The following is an 18,564-nucleotide window of genomic DNA, read 5'->3' as shown; positions in this document are numbered from 1 at the left end:
AGTAAGGTGTTTTTACTCTATTCTTTTATTCACATGCCTTTCATGTCGATCAGCTTTTATCCATTTCTTCTCATGTTTCATTGGAAATGTTTTGTGAGTGGTGTTTTGTTTTTTTTTTCTAAGACCATACCAAGAGTTTTTTCCACAATGCATCTTGTTGCTTCTATGCTGTCTGCCAGACTATAGAAGTCTTTTTCTACTTGTCTGTCCATGTAATGGCCATCTCGGGGATGACACCTGTAGCCAGTCTGCTTGTGTCATTTTTCCCTGCATCAGGTTTGTCTGTCTGCCAATTTACCTCTTTGTTGTGTCAAACCATGATTTCAGAAGTATATATACATATATTTCGTTGACATCCTGTTACCATTGTAAGCTGTAGACAATGGAACTGACTTTCATGCATGTGTTCACATGTTTATTATGAACACATGCTTGCTTCTCTGTATGCACATGTATTGATACATTAATGTGCATACGAGTGCTTATGGTTGAATGCATCTGTTCCTTCATGTGTTTGAGCTAAAGGAGATATTTATTATTTGAAATACTAGTTTTTTTAAGTTTTCTGGGACAGTTATAACTCTTGTAAATCAGCAAAATGTTGTGAAACTTGGAACAAGACAAGCAAGCACACTACATAGGTTGGAAAAGAATTAGAAATTAGAAAATTCAATTCCTCGCCAACCTCTTTTGCTAAGAAGAATAAACTTCTCTTTTCTCACCACTGGGGCTCAGATTGTTGCTGGTCAGAGTGTAGTTCAGAGAAAGTTTTAACCACAGCATGTGATAATAAGAGTACATCCTCACTGTGCAAGAGATTAGCATAGTTGCTTCCTCTGTGAAAACTTGGCTGTATCCATGGCTCACTAACTGCAGATGGTTGTGTCTGTGTTGACGTTAGCTTTTAATATCAGTAGTAAGCTGTTATTGGTTTCATTGATATTTTTGTGAACTAGATTTACTTTGATTCAATATACAAAATATAAGATTCAGATACCAGTACCGGCAGATTTTGCATTTATGTGCAAAATGGTTCAGATTTATTTGAGGCATTCACTCATTCTCACAGACATGTTACACATTCTCATACAAGTTATTTTACAGTTTTGGTTTAATTTATAACTGTATGAGCTAAAATTTAGGGCTTTTCTCAGAGGAAAAAATGTTGTTTTAGAAGTTTGGAAAGATCACTTCCTTTTTTCATTGGTTGTGGACACATACAGAAAGATGTGAACATTACTAAAGGCAACATTTTCAAATATTAGTTTGTTACATTTATCACCCTAACTTTAAAAAGTTTATATTTTTCATTATGATTTGATTTGAAGCAGATCACATTTTACACAGGGGAATTATTTACACATTGTTGAATTGTAGTTGCATATCCACAAGTTTGTCAGAATATTTTTTCCCCTTTTGCTTGCGATACATTTTCTGTATGGAGCATCTTACTCGCCATTCTTGTAATTGTGGCCATTGGAGAATCACTGTTGAGGAATAGCATGTTGAAATGCTCGCATTTGGTTTTAGCAGCAATAAATCTATGCTAGTATAGTCCATACTGTCATAATTCTGTATTGTTTATTTTAAAATGTAGGACTGTGTTGATGTTGGGATATAAAGGTCAGTTCATTAAAATTAAAGTAGAACTGAAATTACATCGCTGAAATGTGTTGGCTGTTAGTTTGAAGAGGAAGATGCCTACTTAAGTGAATCTACTGGTGCCTATAGTTTATCAAAGGCTGGGCAAAGGCAGCATTTCAACTGAAGAATGCCACTTAGGGACAATCTTCCAATATCACATGGGTACCCCCAACCAAAACAAAAGCAAAAATCCTAAACATCTCTGAAGACCATGGCTTGATTCCTTTGTCCTGACAAGTTGAGCATAACCTTGTTTTGGCCAATAAATTAGCTTTTGCTGTTAATTGGTCTGTACTTGTACCGTTGTTTCAGCTAATTCCAGTTTTAATCAGGATGAGGAAACTGAATGGAAGAGTTAAGCCACGGTACATGATATTAGAACAGTTTTGTTGCATTGCCCCATGCATGAGCATGAAGTAGCTAAGGCACTGCAAACATAGTGTAATCTGGGTATAGTTGAATACTATCCAACACAGTATAATCTAGGTATATCTGAATCAAAAAAAAAAAAAAGACAAGGATACTTCAAGCCTTATCACATTTATTTCAAAAGCAAACTTTTTATAGAAGTTAACAGTCTCCTGCAACAGTTCTGATAACATCACAGCTTTATGCACTGAGCACAGGTCTGTTGAAGGCAGCAATCACAAATCTTAACTTGAAAACATTTAATCCCTGTAGTATTCAACAATCATGAAATGACAAATTTTAGCAATAAAATGTTACTGTACAGTTTTTCCACATGCACAACTACAGTTGACGTTTTCACTCCACAAATCGTAGGTGCTTATTCCCTGCTACATGCATAGAACCATAATCCTGGACACACTGCCATTGAAATATTTCCTTCAGCTTAATGCAAAATGGAGTGGGCTGACCTTTTTAAATGGCTTGAAACACTGGTTTTATAGTTCAAAATTCAATTTTTTTTTTTAAAGGGCTGGGGAAGGGAGTATGGATGTGGGGTAACAGGTAGCCTGGTAACCTGAACCATGGAGCTCAGTCTATGGTACTGAAGGACAAAGTACCAAACAGTAAAGAACTCTGATTATCAATCCTAGAAGGATATTTTAAGGAGACAAATAGTCAATACTGCACTGTACAAACTTTTCGTTCGACAATTAGCCCAACCGTCAAACCCATTAGCCAGGCACCATCCTCTTTCCTCATTACACCTTACACTTTGTTCTGTCCGGTCATTTTGATTTCCCCAATTTTTTCCCAGTGCACAAGGCATAGCTTTATGATGGAGACCTGTGCCTTATAAGACTTTAACATTATCATCTTCATGAAATGGCAAATGCCATAAAAATGTAGAGAAAACCAAAAATTACTGTACATTACAAAAGGTATACATTATTTAAATTCAAACAGCAAGTGTAAAAATGTTCAGCAACTCTGGTTGAAATGCTGTGAATTTGATAGTTTTGATTAAAAACGTACATAACAATAAAAATGAGACCAAAAAAATGCATGTCTTTGGTTTCTTGTGTGACATCAGTCATTGATATTACTATAGAAAACAGAATCATCCATAATAACTGCTAATATTCAAATCAAAGCAATAGTTACCTACACAATAAATGATATTGTATCATTTTTCTGTGGACCATTCTGTCTCTCCAGTGAAGCTGACACCAACACAATATAGACTGGTAAACAATGCACAAGATTCTTGTTTTTAAAGGACTTGTCAAAAAGACTATAAATATTCAAAGTGAGTCAACAGTCTTTAAACATTTTAAAAAAAGGGGATGAAATGTGAGTCAAACCTTTATGGATGATGTCAAGAGGCAAAACCAAGATGTACCAGATGGCAAAGTCTAGTCTTCACATCCAGAAATAAGATGTTGCTAGAAGCTGAATTACAAAGCAGCAACGATGGTTAATTACAAGCCATTTTTCTTAAAAAGTATGGTTTCACTTGATTTTAAGTGCTTTAGAAGCTCTCACTCTCTGTCAATATAATGAAGTGCAAGAAGTAAGTTTGATTAGGTCTATAACAGGTACACACTTTGCCTATATGGCACTAATCTCTCCAAGCCAGTGGATTTCTTTCCTACCTCTATCATTTTGTAATCTCTTAATATCCAAAATATGAAACTGATTCATTCATACTTTGAAAGCACAAACACTACAAGTTACCAGTTGAAATACGCGAATTGTTTTTATTTACAGTTTTATATAAATAATGAATTCCAAAAGAAACTGTTCACAATACATCAATTTTTTCTAGTGCAAGAATTTTAACTAAGCATTTACAGCATTAGAACATATCGAACACAGAAAAACAAGAGAAATTATAAAGCTATCATACTTGCCTTCGAATGGATAAAATCCTCACCACTATGATCTGGAGCTACTCCATAATCTAAAAATACATTAAAAAAAGTGTCAAATACAAATTAATCAGCTATGAAGGGTGCCATGACTAGCCTTAACAGATTATCACCTGCAGGAGAGGTGCAGAGAGCTGTTTGAAACTCAGCTGCCCACTCTCTGTCTCTGTTCATAGCATTTTGGCATAAATGTTAATATCTTGACAAAAGCAACCAATTTTTTAAAAATAATAAACAGAAAAAAAAAAACACTTGCCAGCAAATTCCAGCATCCAATTATCACTGCAGTCCAAAGCCAAGAAAAACACATTTTATGTTACAAATACATTTTGTAACGTTCGTCCTTTGATCTACCTAACAAGAACTTTTCGAAATTTTAGGAATTTTACAAGTCAGGAAAGCAAAGCCTTTTAAAGCCGGGATGAATAACATGACTGATGCTTCAGAGAAACTGGCCAAGAAAAAAAGCAAAAACTAGAGTTATAAATTGCAGGAGACGAATGTAGCCTATTCTAAGGAAGTTTATAGACAGGACCAAGCAAACCCTTATGCTCCCTAAAACACGGGACATTATCTGCACATTTGAACTTGCCAACAGCACTGAAGTAGAGACCACGCAGTAAGAAAACATTCTACATTCTGAAAACAAGTCGAACGTCTTCATTCAAATTAAGGCATGTTTTTAACAACTGAAGTTTGTTAAATCTGATTTTCATGACGTGATGTAATGGTAGCAGCAAGAAATCACTTTTAAATTATAGTGTTCTCATCAGAACAGGAAAACTAGTCAAACATACTATGATTTTATAATTTAATCTTCACTGCAATCTCTTCTACAGCAAACAGCAAAAGACAGACTGCCAAACCTGCTTTAAAACAAAAATGTCCAGCACTATGCAGCAAAACAGGATTTCATAACAGCTTTCAAAAAAATACCACAATGGGATTTCCTAAGCAGTTAGGCTACTTGTCTTTTCAGGAAATGCACTTTAATGTAAATAAATAGATGTTGTCCAAAGTAGGGTGTAAATCACAATGGAACTTTAAAAAGAGAACTTGAGACTTACCTTGACATACATAATTTATATTTAACAAACTCAAGTTTACATCATTTGCCACATAAATGACCATTTTACAGATTCCACACAGTTCAGGTGAAATACCACTTTTTTGCAAATCAAAAATTAAGGAACTAGTATTAAAGCAATGCTTTTTTAAGTACTCTTCTGAGATTACTAAGGTGGACGGATGAAAGAAAGCACATATCACATTTTTTTTTATAAATGCTATGGTGCATTAGTCACTGCTTTGGCTATTTGTATTTCTTGGACTTCTTGCCACCCTTTCAGATGTGACAAATAAAGGATGAAACTGGCTGTATGCTCAAGTAGAGACTTACTCAACTATGTGCAGCTTATCATGCTAACAGATAAAAACAGTGGCTGACAAAGTAACAATTTAAATGGATGGCATGTCCAGGATTTGGCAGACTGCTAGGACATGCTAACAAAGACTGTTTGAAATTTGGAACTGTTTTTCTGGGAAGTGATCACAAAAGTAACAACTACGGAATTTATTTCAATTTTGCCTATCGTTATGACCTATAATCTACAGCCATAGCCATTTGCAATCTCTTGGCAAAACAATTTTTGTCTTTTTCCATCACAGTTGTCAAACAACTTATTTTAAAGTAGTGATGCAATTGTACAGCCGTGTTGCTTGATAGGTGACATCTTGTGACTGATGCCTTGTAAGACGAAACACCTTGTTACGTAACACATCTCGAGTGTCCAAGGCAAACAAAGCTGAGTAAAGAGTCTCTGGTGAGGGAGCTTTGTGATCAGGGGGAAGGCTTGATGCTGTTAATTCTTTCTCTATCATGATGGACATGATATTAGCGAGAAAGGTCACAGCGCGTAGGAGGAGGTCATAGCCTGAATTGACATCCAGCAGTTCCAACAAGCATTCAGGTGCCTGGGAAGAACAATACAGCACATGAAAACAACACATCACTTTAAAATAAATACACAGTGACTAATCAGTTTCTTTCAGCTTTTGCTTTAGAAGCTATTTAATTTTTAAAATTTTTAGAGAAAAAAAAGACCCTTAACTAACTTCACAAAGTAGCATTTTCAAATGTCCTTCATGGTACTATCATGTGACTATATACCCTGAAGGACACAGCATTAGACTTTAGAGAGACTATAACAAATTGGAGACCAAGTAAAACTGCTGCCTTCACATTTTCTCTTTTTTTTAACTTTGCTTGAACTTCAGATTTATTGTGATGATGATTTCCATTTATAAGTTTTGTTTTGTTTGCTTCATGTATGCAAACATCTACCCCACAAATTTTGTAACTTTAAAATGACAAACCATCTTTTAACCCAAAGAGCTAATGAAGTCAATTTACTAATATATAATAAGAGAACATAAAGATGTGTCACAGATATGGAGTAATAAAACACGTGAGACAATTCACAAACATACTGAAGGATGAAAAAGAAAAAAAACACTCTTAAGCACACACCTTGGCAGCCAGCAAGTGTGGAACGATGTCACCGTTGAGAGAAAGGTTGACCAGCACCTTGAGGCACTGAAGCCTGAGGGCAGTATTGTGGCTGGTGTCTAGAAATGCATACAGCTGTTGCACAATGCTGGTGTAGTGCTTATGGTAAGCTGCTGTTGTCGACAGGTTAGTCAATGGCTGCAAGGAGGCAATGGTCATATCCTCTGAGATTCCCTCTGTCAGCAGCAAGTTTGTCAGGACTGGGATGCTGCCCTGATTAGAAGGGAAATAATATGAACATGAATGACATTATGTTCTCTAATTAAAATCTGCAATGTGATCTTATTCTTTGTAACGTCTGTAGATGTTAATATTTTTAATGCATCTCAGTGAGTTATCTTCTCTAAAATCCTTAGAGTACCTTTTTCTTTTGTAAAGCTCAATAAGTGCAGCAGGGAAAATGCAATGTACAGATAACTGTTGTTATTATTAAACCATGTTTGCTACATTAACCACTATTTGAAATAGTGACACCATTCAGCTTTAAGTTTTGATCAATTCTGTTCCTTTAAGGCAGGGGTGGGGAACATCTAGTTTGCAGGGTGTAGACTGTAGACAGTTTGCAAAATCATTTTGATCTGGCCAACCAAGGCAATCGGTTTTTTTCATAGCAATATAAATGTGCATCAGGTGGTTAATAATAGCAACAACAACAATTTTGAGTGACATGCAGGAAACGTCAATTACGGAATAGACAGGACACATACCATTACAAGCCAGGACAGACATTATGCTTCCCTTTGGCTATCCGTGGCCTATATGGACAAATTTAGAGAATTATGCATGCATGTGACCTTCACCCCAAGCTGAGGGTAGACCACTTCCAGTTTGATGTTTGCTGCTGACATGTGTGGCATTCTTCGACCATGTCAGCTCACACAATAAAAAAAAAAAGATCGTTGACACTGCTGTGAACCTTAGTGTATGGTTGGGCCTACAAGTGTCCAACATCATCCCTTCATGGATTTCCAAAAGATAAGCAAAGTTTTTGGCTGGTAAAAAATTGCTCCGGTTAAAGAGTTTATTTGTGCATGTACAAGCATGTCTGGGTGTGTAGGCACTCTGTAAATGCCATGAATGCCTCCTTCAAGAGGAGGTATGTATGTACTAAACAGTCACAATTATTATTAGTAATGTACTTTCAATGCACAACCACAATCACATAATTTTCAGTTTTTTCATAATAGTGGTCAAGATAAAGCACATGACATCCCAACAAAACACTTGCTATAGAGATTTAAGAGTACCAACCTCTAGCTGTGATTGACTTTTCAGGTCCATAGCCAGATTGTTGATGGCACGAGCAATATTTAACAGCAGTTTCTCGTCCTTAGATCCTTGACCCTTGCTCACAGATGGTGCAAACTTTTGCAACAAATGTGTCAGCTGCAAGGGACACTGGCACACCCGTAGGACCTCCTGCAAAGTACAAGAACCAACATGAAACTCAGCCAAACATGCACTTGATCTTGCGGAATGCACAGCAAAGCAGGAATCCGATAAAGGCTTCTAGCAATAACATAGAGAAAGATAATTATCATATAAAGCAACTGAGGATCTTCCCAAGATCCTACAAATCTTGTTATGAGGTAGATATGAGGAGTGCGTAATGCCCATAATTAGTAAGATGTAGCGCATAACAGACGTACCTCATTTTTATTTGTGTTTGCACATGTAAAAATTGGGGATAAATTATTCCTTTAACAGGTTAAGATCATTCAACCTACATAAACAGTGAAAGGACTGGCATCTACCACAAAGCCTGTACTTTAAGCAAACGAACATAAAATGGACCATGGAGAACTGATTTTGTGAGAAATATATCTGCATTATGAAAATAATCTCACTATCAGATGATCTTTTCCGGTAAGTAATTATCCCGTCTTCAAGCCTTTGTGACCACTTGGGGTTTTAGGAAGTGGAACGCAATCAAGCCACTTCCAGAGCAACTTAAGCAGGGCAATGAACTGAAATCTAGCGATTCATGAGCCATGAGGTCTTATCAGCCTTCCTTACCAAATGTCCCCCTTCTTATCTGTAGGCTCATTCTGACCCAGGACTCCCATCTTTCTGCAATGCTCTTCTCCCAAAGCCAGCAGTCTGCCCACTGCTAATGCGCACCATCTCACATAAAAAGCCACCTTCAACAGTTTACTAACGCACTGCCTTATCAGGGTGTGATGGCCTCAAATTCCAATCCACTATCGTAATTTCCATTTTTACAACCATTCAAAATGGAAAGACAAATAACATTTTCACAAAATTTGTGACTGCAAAAACCTCTCCTGGAATTTTTTTTATGTCTCTTAATGTTTATCTTTTTCTTCTTTGAGAATTAATGGGTAGGTAATAGTTTTCTCCAAAAATATATATGTGTGTGCTTCTGGAAAAATTCTACTTTTTTAATCTACAAACTCTTACAAATCTTTTCCACTTTTCATGAAGTTTTCAGTTCTTGAAAATGCCAAACTCTCAAGTGCCTTAAAGCTAGAAGAACTCCATAAACTACAAATATGATATCCCTAGAGCTATCTCAATAGACAGGAAGATATGAGGACGCCAACATCTGATTTGATAAAGCCTGGAGCTGTTATTTAATAGACAGGAAGATACGAGGATGCTGACATTTGGTTTGATAAAGCCTGATGCTGTCGTGGGTATGCCATCTAGTCTTTCACTTCTGGAGATGCTTAACATTCTGATTTTATTATTATATTATTGGTGTGGACAAGAGCTACTTGTCTCCCTTATTTTTTCTTTGAGCCGAGCACTTATGCATCATCTCTCTTCATCTGTTGTCTTTCCATGTCCCCTGTTGGTAATCCAAGGAACTTACTGCAACCCTTGTGACCTCATGACTTCCAGTTTTCTGTTCATTTCTGTCATCTTCCCAAAGTTTTCATAAATGTCTCATACATCTGCCAACTAGTGGCAGAAAAATAAAGAAAGAAACACAGGGCAGACATACACAGTACAACAAATCAGACATACAGAGTAAAACAGCTCAGACACACACAGTAAAAGTACTCACACAAACATAGAGTAAAACTTGGTAAAATGTGAAATGCTGAATCAATTCAGAAGACCTCAATCTAAGTTTGTACTTTAGAAATGACAAGACCGAGTTTTAAACTACATTTTCTATTACATTATGACATTCTGCTATGCATGTACATAATCAGCCAGTGTCTGCACATGGCATAAAATCTTGCATCTTCTATTCCTCTCACTTTTGCACATGTAATGATATATATATTATGTATATATATCAGAATGGTAGCCTTAGGGTTATGTTTCAATCAGATCAAATCCAGGTACACTTGCTCTAGGTGCTGTACAGATGACTAACATAAAAATGCACTCATTTCCATCTGCACACATACCACAAAAAAAGGAGAAAATTGAAGCTTCATTCTCGCTTCGCTCTCATGCCTGTAAAATCACCCTCTCTTCCAGCAAGAAATATTCCAGAAGTCAAAAACTAAGCAATTTACTGAGTTATGATGATTTGTAAAGGCAGGAATTTACTATGCAATTTTATCCTCTTTTTGCACAAAACATGCTAAGCTGTACTGATCTGCCCCTGTTGTACAGTGGGGACAAAATATGTCAACCTACCTGAAACACACTGCATGAAGTCAGAACTACAAGAAACTCAGTCCTGTGCACAAGTAGCCATGTCTATTAGCAGATGTGATACTCCCCTGACTTTCTCACAGATACGTGCAGGAGGAGAGCAACCACACTCAGCCTCTTCCTGACTGATGCAGTGAGTCTCTTCCCAGGCACAGGAGCCAAGCAGAACACCATGGGAACGGTAGAGGCATTTAAGATACTGCTCTAGGCCTAATGTATGAAGTGGTTAAAGGAGTCTCTTATGGCAGGCATTTTATATCAGAATTTCCCAGGGTTATAAAAACTTGAGAGGCATGGTTTACTCCAGGTCCTACTTTCCACATCTTAAAGTGCATCTTGAGGAGTTATATTTGTGGGTGTCTTTTATTTTTTTATTATTATACCAATGCCCCTAATCTCAAAGAATGAATCATTTACAGGGTTGTTATCTGAATAACCAATCCAACCCACTGTTCCAGGGCAACACATTTTCTCTTACTTGCAATAGCAGGTGGTTATTAATGGTTCATAAATAAAAGGCATTTTTTGTATGGGTCCTTTTAGCCATGCATGAATCTGTGCATGTATGCATCTACAGAGTACAGTATGTGCCTTCGGCATGTACTCAAGTCTATATGCAAAAATATGGTTCCTCTGAAATCATTAAACATTATGCATAACATTCCTAATTATTTGCATATTTTTTGTTTAAATGTTGACTTTAAATGTTGACTTCAAACTGATAATTTACACACCTATAAAAAGACATAAAATTATATCTAGAGAAAACAGTACCACTCTTTGAAAGTCAAAATGTTTCAACCGACATGACATGGCCTGTTCGTCGGTAGATGCTTAGTAACACTGTACTCTATGAACCTCAAGATAAGAACAGTATCCTTCTGATGAAACAAGCCATTACATCCAGCAACTATTAACTTACTGAAGGTTCCCAATCAGTTAACTCTTTTGCACTGACTCTTCTGACAACACTGCCCACAAGACACTTCCACTTTTTTTAACTGCTAGTAGCTCTTTAACTTTACAGTTGGCTGCAGAAAGGCAGTGAGGGGCCAGCAATCATCAGAGAATTTCTCCAGGTTACTGGAGATGAGTTTGCAGTTTATCAGAAAGATTAGTTATCTCCCTCTGGCTTAGCACAGCTGCAGCTTCTCAAATCAGGTGCTACAGAGAGGACTCTGGAGCTCTTGTAGGAGATTTCATGGTCTGTCATGTGTTCATGTGTTTCACGCTGCCACTGCTTCTGTGACATAAGCACTGATTACACTTCCAGAGATTAACAGGGATGCCTGTTGACCAGGATGGAGTGTGTTTTGATGAAGATCATATTGTTTACAGGCTAAAATGGACAGTAAAATTAAAACAATACAACTTTTAGATTGAAAGATTTATCCAATAAATGAATTTTACAAAAATAACAAAAGTGTTTCAATAAAATATGTGCTTTGGGCACACAGATATAGTTACCATGGATAAGTACACAGACAGATATTAGAAATAGTACTAGTGTTAGTGACCAAAATGACTGCATGTACTGTTAAATATAAGTGTGTACAGATCTCTGTTGGAAATTTTCTTGTTTAGCATTTTTTCCAAGTGTCACCTAAATCTTCCAACTATTGTTGTGTTTTAAATTTCTCCATTTACAAAAGAATTGTAATCTTTCAAACAAAGGTACTTTTTACTTAATAAATACTGTAAATTTTGGATTATAAGCTGTGACTTTTCCCCCCAATTTTAAACCCTGTGGCTTAAACAGTGATGCATCTCGTTTGGGGATTTTTTCCAGATCTTTCAGATTCTGAATAATTTTTCGATGAGCTCCATGTTAGTGTTAACTGTGCATGTTGTTACAGTGTTAACTTTCGTATGTAACTGAAGCATTCAGATCAGTTGCTGAAGCATACGCCCTCATCATGATGAAAACTGAGATGAAATGCTGACGACGCAGCTTTCAAGTTGTATATATTTGTGGCTTATTTCCGCAGTTTATCAGCATGGTGATACTAAGTTTGACAGTTTTTCTATGCAAAGTCTCAGGAGCTGCCGCCAGCTTGAATCATAATACACATCACAGGCAGAAGATATTCTAAAAGGGAAAGTAGTGAATGATAACAATACATGCTGCTGGGATGGCCATAGACTCTGACAGCAGACATTAGAAATGTCTAGCCACCACTATATCAACACCATCAACCTAGCTTGCAGATCCTCAACTAAATTGCATAATTAGTATCATTGGCTTATCTACGTCATGCCTCAGTCCATCACATACACTACCAACAACCAAGCCAGGATCTTCCACTTTACTTCTGTCTGTAAATCTTGCATTTGTAATCTATCACTAGTGTTTATAAACCACCAAAGTAATATCACAAATTAGATAACAAAACAGACAAATAACGTCAACACTGCCCTTCTTCTATGCATAATATATCATTAACTCTTACCTGCACTACATTCTCCTTCTGACACCACTCAAAGCAGTGTTTTCAGCATCATTGTACCATTAAAGTTTATTGCTTTCACTTCCCCAGCAAGAATCCTGACTTCATCAAACTTGTCATCACGATATCTATCATGATCATCCCTTCTACTGCTCCACTGTTTCAGCTCAAATCTTTCAGTCACTGTTATAGTTCATTAGATAACTTTTTTTTCAACAGAAACAGATCCTATCTAGTCATCAATTTTTTTTTAATAAAAGAGTGACATTTTGTACTATTTTGGGACTTATTTTGAAGTTAAATATCTCAGACCATTTGCAAATGAGAATCAAGTTATTTGTTATTAACACAAGCATATATCTCCATAATGAAACGAAAACACAAATATGAAAATACAAAACTAAAAAAGTTGATGTAACCAGAGGAAAAAATGGCAATTAAAACCGAAGTTTATCTGCACGTTTATATCTTCGATAATCATTTATTTTGTTGTGGCCCTATGCTCCTCAAAGGAGCAACAAGGAATAAACTAAAACTAATTCATTCATTTATTCTTCCTTTCTTTCACCAGCCACAACCTCTTAACTCACCACATTGGTTGTGAAGGCTGATACTCTGATGATGCATTGGACAGCTGTGTCTAGCACGTCCATGATCATATCCTCCTGCTTCAGCATCTCCACTAAAATCTGCAGCTGTCCTATCTCCATCTTGTCAGGGTGTGACTGTGCCTTCTCAATGGCCTCCGTGATCTTGTTTTTGTCGATGCCCAGCATCCACTGAGGTTTCTGTGTTAGCTGTGTTGTCGGAGTCTTGGCATCAAAATTCTGAGGTTCTTGCTCTTTTCCATCCATGACCCCATCAGAAGAGCTTTCCAAAGACTGCTGTACATCATCTGCAGGGTTTTCAGCAGCTATTTCCCATGTGGGTGTATTGGTTGGTGTTCGCTCGGGTGGAGATTCTGTGGCTGTTGAAAAGTCCAAATCCATGTCAAAGCTTGTGCTGTCAGACTGAGATCCCAGTCTTTTCTTCTCTTCTCTTTGGTCATTAGAAGAAATACTATCCAGTAATGTTTCCCCTCCTAGTTCAGGAGAATTGGAGAGACTGAAGAAGTCTTGCCTGCTCCCACTTGTTGTGCTTCCATCAAACTGCTCCAGAGACTGGAAACTCTCGTTTGATGGGGACGACATCTTACTTCTTGCGTCAGCAGAAGCTGATCGTATCTCGTCAGCACTGTCAGACTCTGATGCTGATTTCTGGATGACCTCAACACTGGACCTAGAATTATCTGCACCTTCAACACTTGTCTCTTGTACATTTGAAAAAGCATCTGAAGAAACCATTTTAAGAAAAGGCAATTTATCTAGGGTGTCGGCACCATTTACATCCAATGATGGAGGCTGAATGACTTCAATGCTGGTCATAGAGTTGTCAGCTCTTGTAGAGTCTTGTGACACACAGCAATAAGTTTCACTGTTCAGCAAAGCAGCTGTTGTTTCAGGTGCATCCGCCATGACTGCATTATTGAGAGAAGCTTCTATAATCTCAGTGCTTTCTAATAAGTTGCCAAGCTTCTCCTGTGGACCTTCAGAAAATGAGGTATGATCCACTGATGCACTTGTTGTCTTGCTTCCAAGGTCACTGACAGTATGGCTCATCTGATCTCCAGCAAAGTCTGCAGACTGGATGACCTCAATGCTAGAGCTGGCAGGCCCAAATGAAACAGACCTTTGACCTTCAAGTGCCAAGGACAACGGCTCAAAAGATGATGGCATGCTATAATCACTTTCTTGGATCTCTTGAATTTCCTCGGTGTCATGGTTCCCATCATTTAATGTCACATCAGTTTCTTCTTCTTCAACTTCTGAAGCAGGTGTAACATTTTTGCTGCTGTCTACTGGACCAAACGACAAAGAACTGACAGTCTCATCATCAGCTCCAGCATTTTCAATGTTGAAAGGACGGCTTACAGCATCAATTATGAAGGCTGGAAACGTTGAACCAGTGTCTGTTGGAAGCTGACCGTTATTTCCTGGTTCATTCTGTCCGCTTTCCCCCAGAGATGTCACTTCGTTGTAGCTGCTAATTCGCTCAAAAGACTGAGCGTCACTATTGGTGACATCATTTGATTGCAGAGAATCCTTGTCTTCATTAGCAACAACAGCTGCTGGTCTGTCACTTTCAACGGCCTCATCTCCAGTGCCCAACTCAGAATCAGTGTCAGCATCCTGGTCTTCTTCAGTAAAATCGTTTGGCAAGTCTTCATTGCCACCACTTTCTGCTGTTGGACCAAATGCGTTCTCTTCTGATGTAGGACCAGACACATTCTCTTCTGCGCTACCAGACACTTCAGTTCCCTGCCCTGCTGGCAACAACCCAGGCACATAGTTCTCTGATTCTACTGACTTTGCAATTTGGCTATCCACATTTATAAAACTGCCTTCACCCTTAAGCTGTGATTCTTTGCTGACCAGCAGTTCCTCTTTTGTTTCTACACAAGCTACAGTAGATGATGCAGGGCTTGCTTCTTTGACTGTCACGAATTCTTCTGTTGTTGTATCACCAGTTGACGTTGACACGTCTTGAACTTCAAATGGCTCCTCTTTTGTTTCTGTGTCAATGGCAGTGCCAGAGGTGGAAAGACTGCATTTTTCTGAGGCTAACAGTTTCTGAGATGATGTCACTGCATTGCCTCCTTGCCTACTATCCCCACGACCACTGTATGTTTGTGTGTTTTCACTTCCTGATGCTGATTGTTTGGTTAGTGTTTCTTCCTGACATCCATCTGATGTTTCTGCAACCCTTGATCCTAAAATAAGAAAATCACAACGGTAAATTATTCCAAAGGAAAAAAAAAGGTAATAATATAAGAAACTATTCCTACCATCATTGGTATTATCATTTCTATCCCTTATATACACCATAGCAAATATTGTAGAGTGCAATGGTTTTTCTAATGAAAGGAGGAAGCTCAGTGTAAGATACCCATACACAGCACTTAAGTAAAATTTCTCCAAATCTGGACAAATATCCCTTTAAAACACGTACCTACCAACATCATCATGCACAGAATAAGGTCAAACTTATCAGAAACCTTGTACACAGATATACCTAGGATGTTATATCTGTCCCAACTGTCTGAAACCTTGACATTTATATACACCAGCTGCAAAGAATACTTCATAGCCAAGAGTATCTACATAAAGAATCAATAATCAAAGCCATATACAGTCTAACACCCTTCCAAATATAAATAGCTATATACATATACCAATATATACTTTCACCACATCACCAAGTGCAACCATTCACATACAGTAAGCAGTCCATTCCTCTCTGTGGTCCAAGGAAGAAGCTAGAAGTTTTCATGGAGAATTTTTATCTAAAACACTAGCACTTTGAAGTGAGGTGAGCTATCAGTCTCGTTTTCTTTTTTAATTCCTTCTTTCGTTTTCAGTTTTAGCTGACCTTGGTGTCCCCAAAAGACCTTGCTTTAACTCCAAAAGTTACTTACTCTGGATGATTTTCTGTTCTATCTTGCGTTTAACATATACTGGATGGCATAAGTTTAATTCACCCAGCAAGTGTATATTCAGTAATTCGATCAAGGACAAAACGAACCACCACATATGTTTGGTTATCAGCAAAGAGGTATATAACTTCAAAATGGGTTTATTCACACATGCATGCAGCTGTGCATATATTTTTTAATTAAATGTGAGCATCAGATACTTTATAACAGACAGACAACAGAACAACCATAGTTAATGTACAAGTGTTCAGCACTTACTGGACAACATGTATAAATGTAATTAACTACAAGTGTCCACTTCAAGGTTAGAAGGAAAGGGATTTGAACAACATGCAAAACCAAAAATCCTGCAGCAAATAATGAAAATCTCTGCACTTGAGGGTGGTCAGAGCCACTCACCATAGGGTTTGTTTGTTTATTGGTGTTTTATGCCATGCCAGCAACTAAGGCTATATCATGGCAAGCCACTCACCATAGGGAGAATAGATCTATGGGAAGGGGATGTTACTCTGCCAGGTCTGGCCTACCATCTTGTAGCAAGGCTGTGTTGAAAGGGGAAGGAAAGACAGTAGGAAGTGTGGGATTTTACTGCTGTAAAGACAGGCCTGTTCTTTGATGGCTAATCAGATGCCAGGACCAATGTGTGCCCACTGTTTGCACAGAAATTTAAGTCCTGTATCATGCCCTTTAGGATAATTCACTTCACACTGCACTGCCCACATGACCAGCCAAAGTGCAGAAGCAAGTGTATGGTAGTGTGGGAACAAAGTGCTGCCAGTACTATGCCCTGTGCTGACTGGCTCTACATCTACAGTAATATACAGCATCCATGCATTTACTGCACATGGCAGCATAACAAATCATTACATGCAAATATATCTTACAAACATTACACATATATGCAACTTCTCTTTCTAGATTCTTGCCTTTCCTCCCCCCCCACCACAACCCTCTTGTTTCGGTTTCAAGCTGAGGGTGTGGGTTAAAGTGCATAATGAAAACTGGGGATACTAATAGTCAGAAGATACTGGACTAATGATATTTGAAAGGTCTAAGTGGGTTAGGATGAGGGCTGAAGCTTTGAAAATGCTCTATCTTGGATCACAGTAAATGGGGGATATATATGCTTATTTTCTAATTTTGGTGATCTTTTTGTGGAATTTGACAGAAGGAAAGCTAATGAATGAAAAAAAATGAGTAAATGAATAACAGAATGGCAAGTTTTCATAACATTAACAGTGATTTTTAGTGGTTACATAATATACCAACAGAAGCATAACATCTTTACCTTTATTGTAACAATGATGGAGGGAGTCAACTAAAAACTTTTTTTTTATTTCACACACTTTCTTACTATTTTCAGTTCAATCTGCAGAATATGAATATAAATACTATGCAAAACACTAAAATTATCCCTTAATTTTAACCTATTTGTACTTTTTCCTCTACTGTGTCAAGAAAGGCTGCAATGTGACAACATACTTTCCCTTTCCATATTAACACTTAAAACCTGGGATAAGGATATCCCTTTCAATACGGGCCGCTTAAGTCCATAAAAGGCTTCAGTTGTAGGCATGTGAAAGCTGACTTGTTTGGCTAGTACCACTCACTGATTACTAGAACCTATAAACATTTACTACAATTTGAAGGAACTTCTAACTAAAATTCTAGTCGCTGAGAAAATCGATAATACTGATTCAGGTACAAGTCATTTTAATGTCCCTTCCTATCTGTCGTAAGCACTGAGTTCTGATAAATTCGGCTATGGTTTTGGCTACCTCAGATTTTCTGACAATTAATTTCCGTCTGATACGTGCGTCCTTCACTCAACCTTTCTTTCACGATCCAGACGCAATTATCATAAAACTACGTTGACAATTTCATCATGAACTCGCTGCCTCTTTAAACAGATAAAAAGCCTTTTCATTTTCTATGCAATCTGAAAACGTGATATAATGGTCAAATAATAATTGTATTTAATCTAAAATGTCAACATACGAGGAAGATGCAACCACGGGAAATGAATCGGAAGGTAATGATTCATGAGATAAAACTTAAACGAAAACAGATGCCTGAATATAGTGTTACAGTACTAACCTATACAAATTACTTACTATTTGGCCTTTTAGGTCTTCTATACTTCCTCAAAAGAAGAAATGCCAGCCCAACGCTTGCAAGCGCTATAATACAAATGACAACCCTCGTGCTGTCGGCTGGAGCCATTTTGTCTTGCGCGAGGACGTCGTCTGCTAGGTCACAAAGTCCCAAACACTAACCTCGCTCTGTTTTACGACATCATATTTTTACTTTTCCTACTTTTAAGAACGTTGTATTTTTTGTTTTTAATGTGACAAAGTTTTTTTAGGAAATAAAAAGTTATAAAACTGTATATATAAA

At 37.5% G+C, this 18,564-nt stretch overlaps 1 protein-coding gene across 1 annotated transcript; it reads right to left on the bottom strand.

The window, feature by feature from the left end:
• Positions 1–2,168: 2,168 nt before the first annotated feature.
• On the bottom strand, positions 2,169–18,438 carry LOC112571596. The gene is made up of 5 exons (XM_025250706.1): positions 18,282–18,438; positions 13,226–15,444; positions 7,804–7,971; positions 6,514–6,765; positions 2,169–5,957 (listed from the first exon to the last, which is right to left on the bottom strand). The coding sequence occupies exons 1-5, from the start codon at positions 18,388–18,390 to the stop codon at positions 5,664–5,666; spliced, it is 3,042 nt and encodes a 1,013-aa protein (XP_025106491.1). The 5' UTR covers positions 18,391–18,438; the 3' UTR covers positions 2,169–5,663.
• Between the last annotated feature and the right edge of the window lie 126 nt (positions 18,439–18,564).

This window comes from Pomacea canaliculata, linkage group LG9, assembly GCF_003073045.1.
Source record: "Pomacea canaliculata isolate SZHN2017 linkage group LG9, ASM307304v1, whole genome shotgun sequence".
NCBI lineage: Eukaryota > Metazoa > Mollusca > Gastropoda > Architaenioglossa > Ampullariidae > Pomacea > Pomacea canaliculata.
Note: the sequence above shows the minus strand (reverse complement) of the source record. Positions and strands in the feature narration are given on the sequence as shown.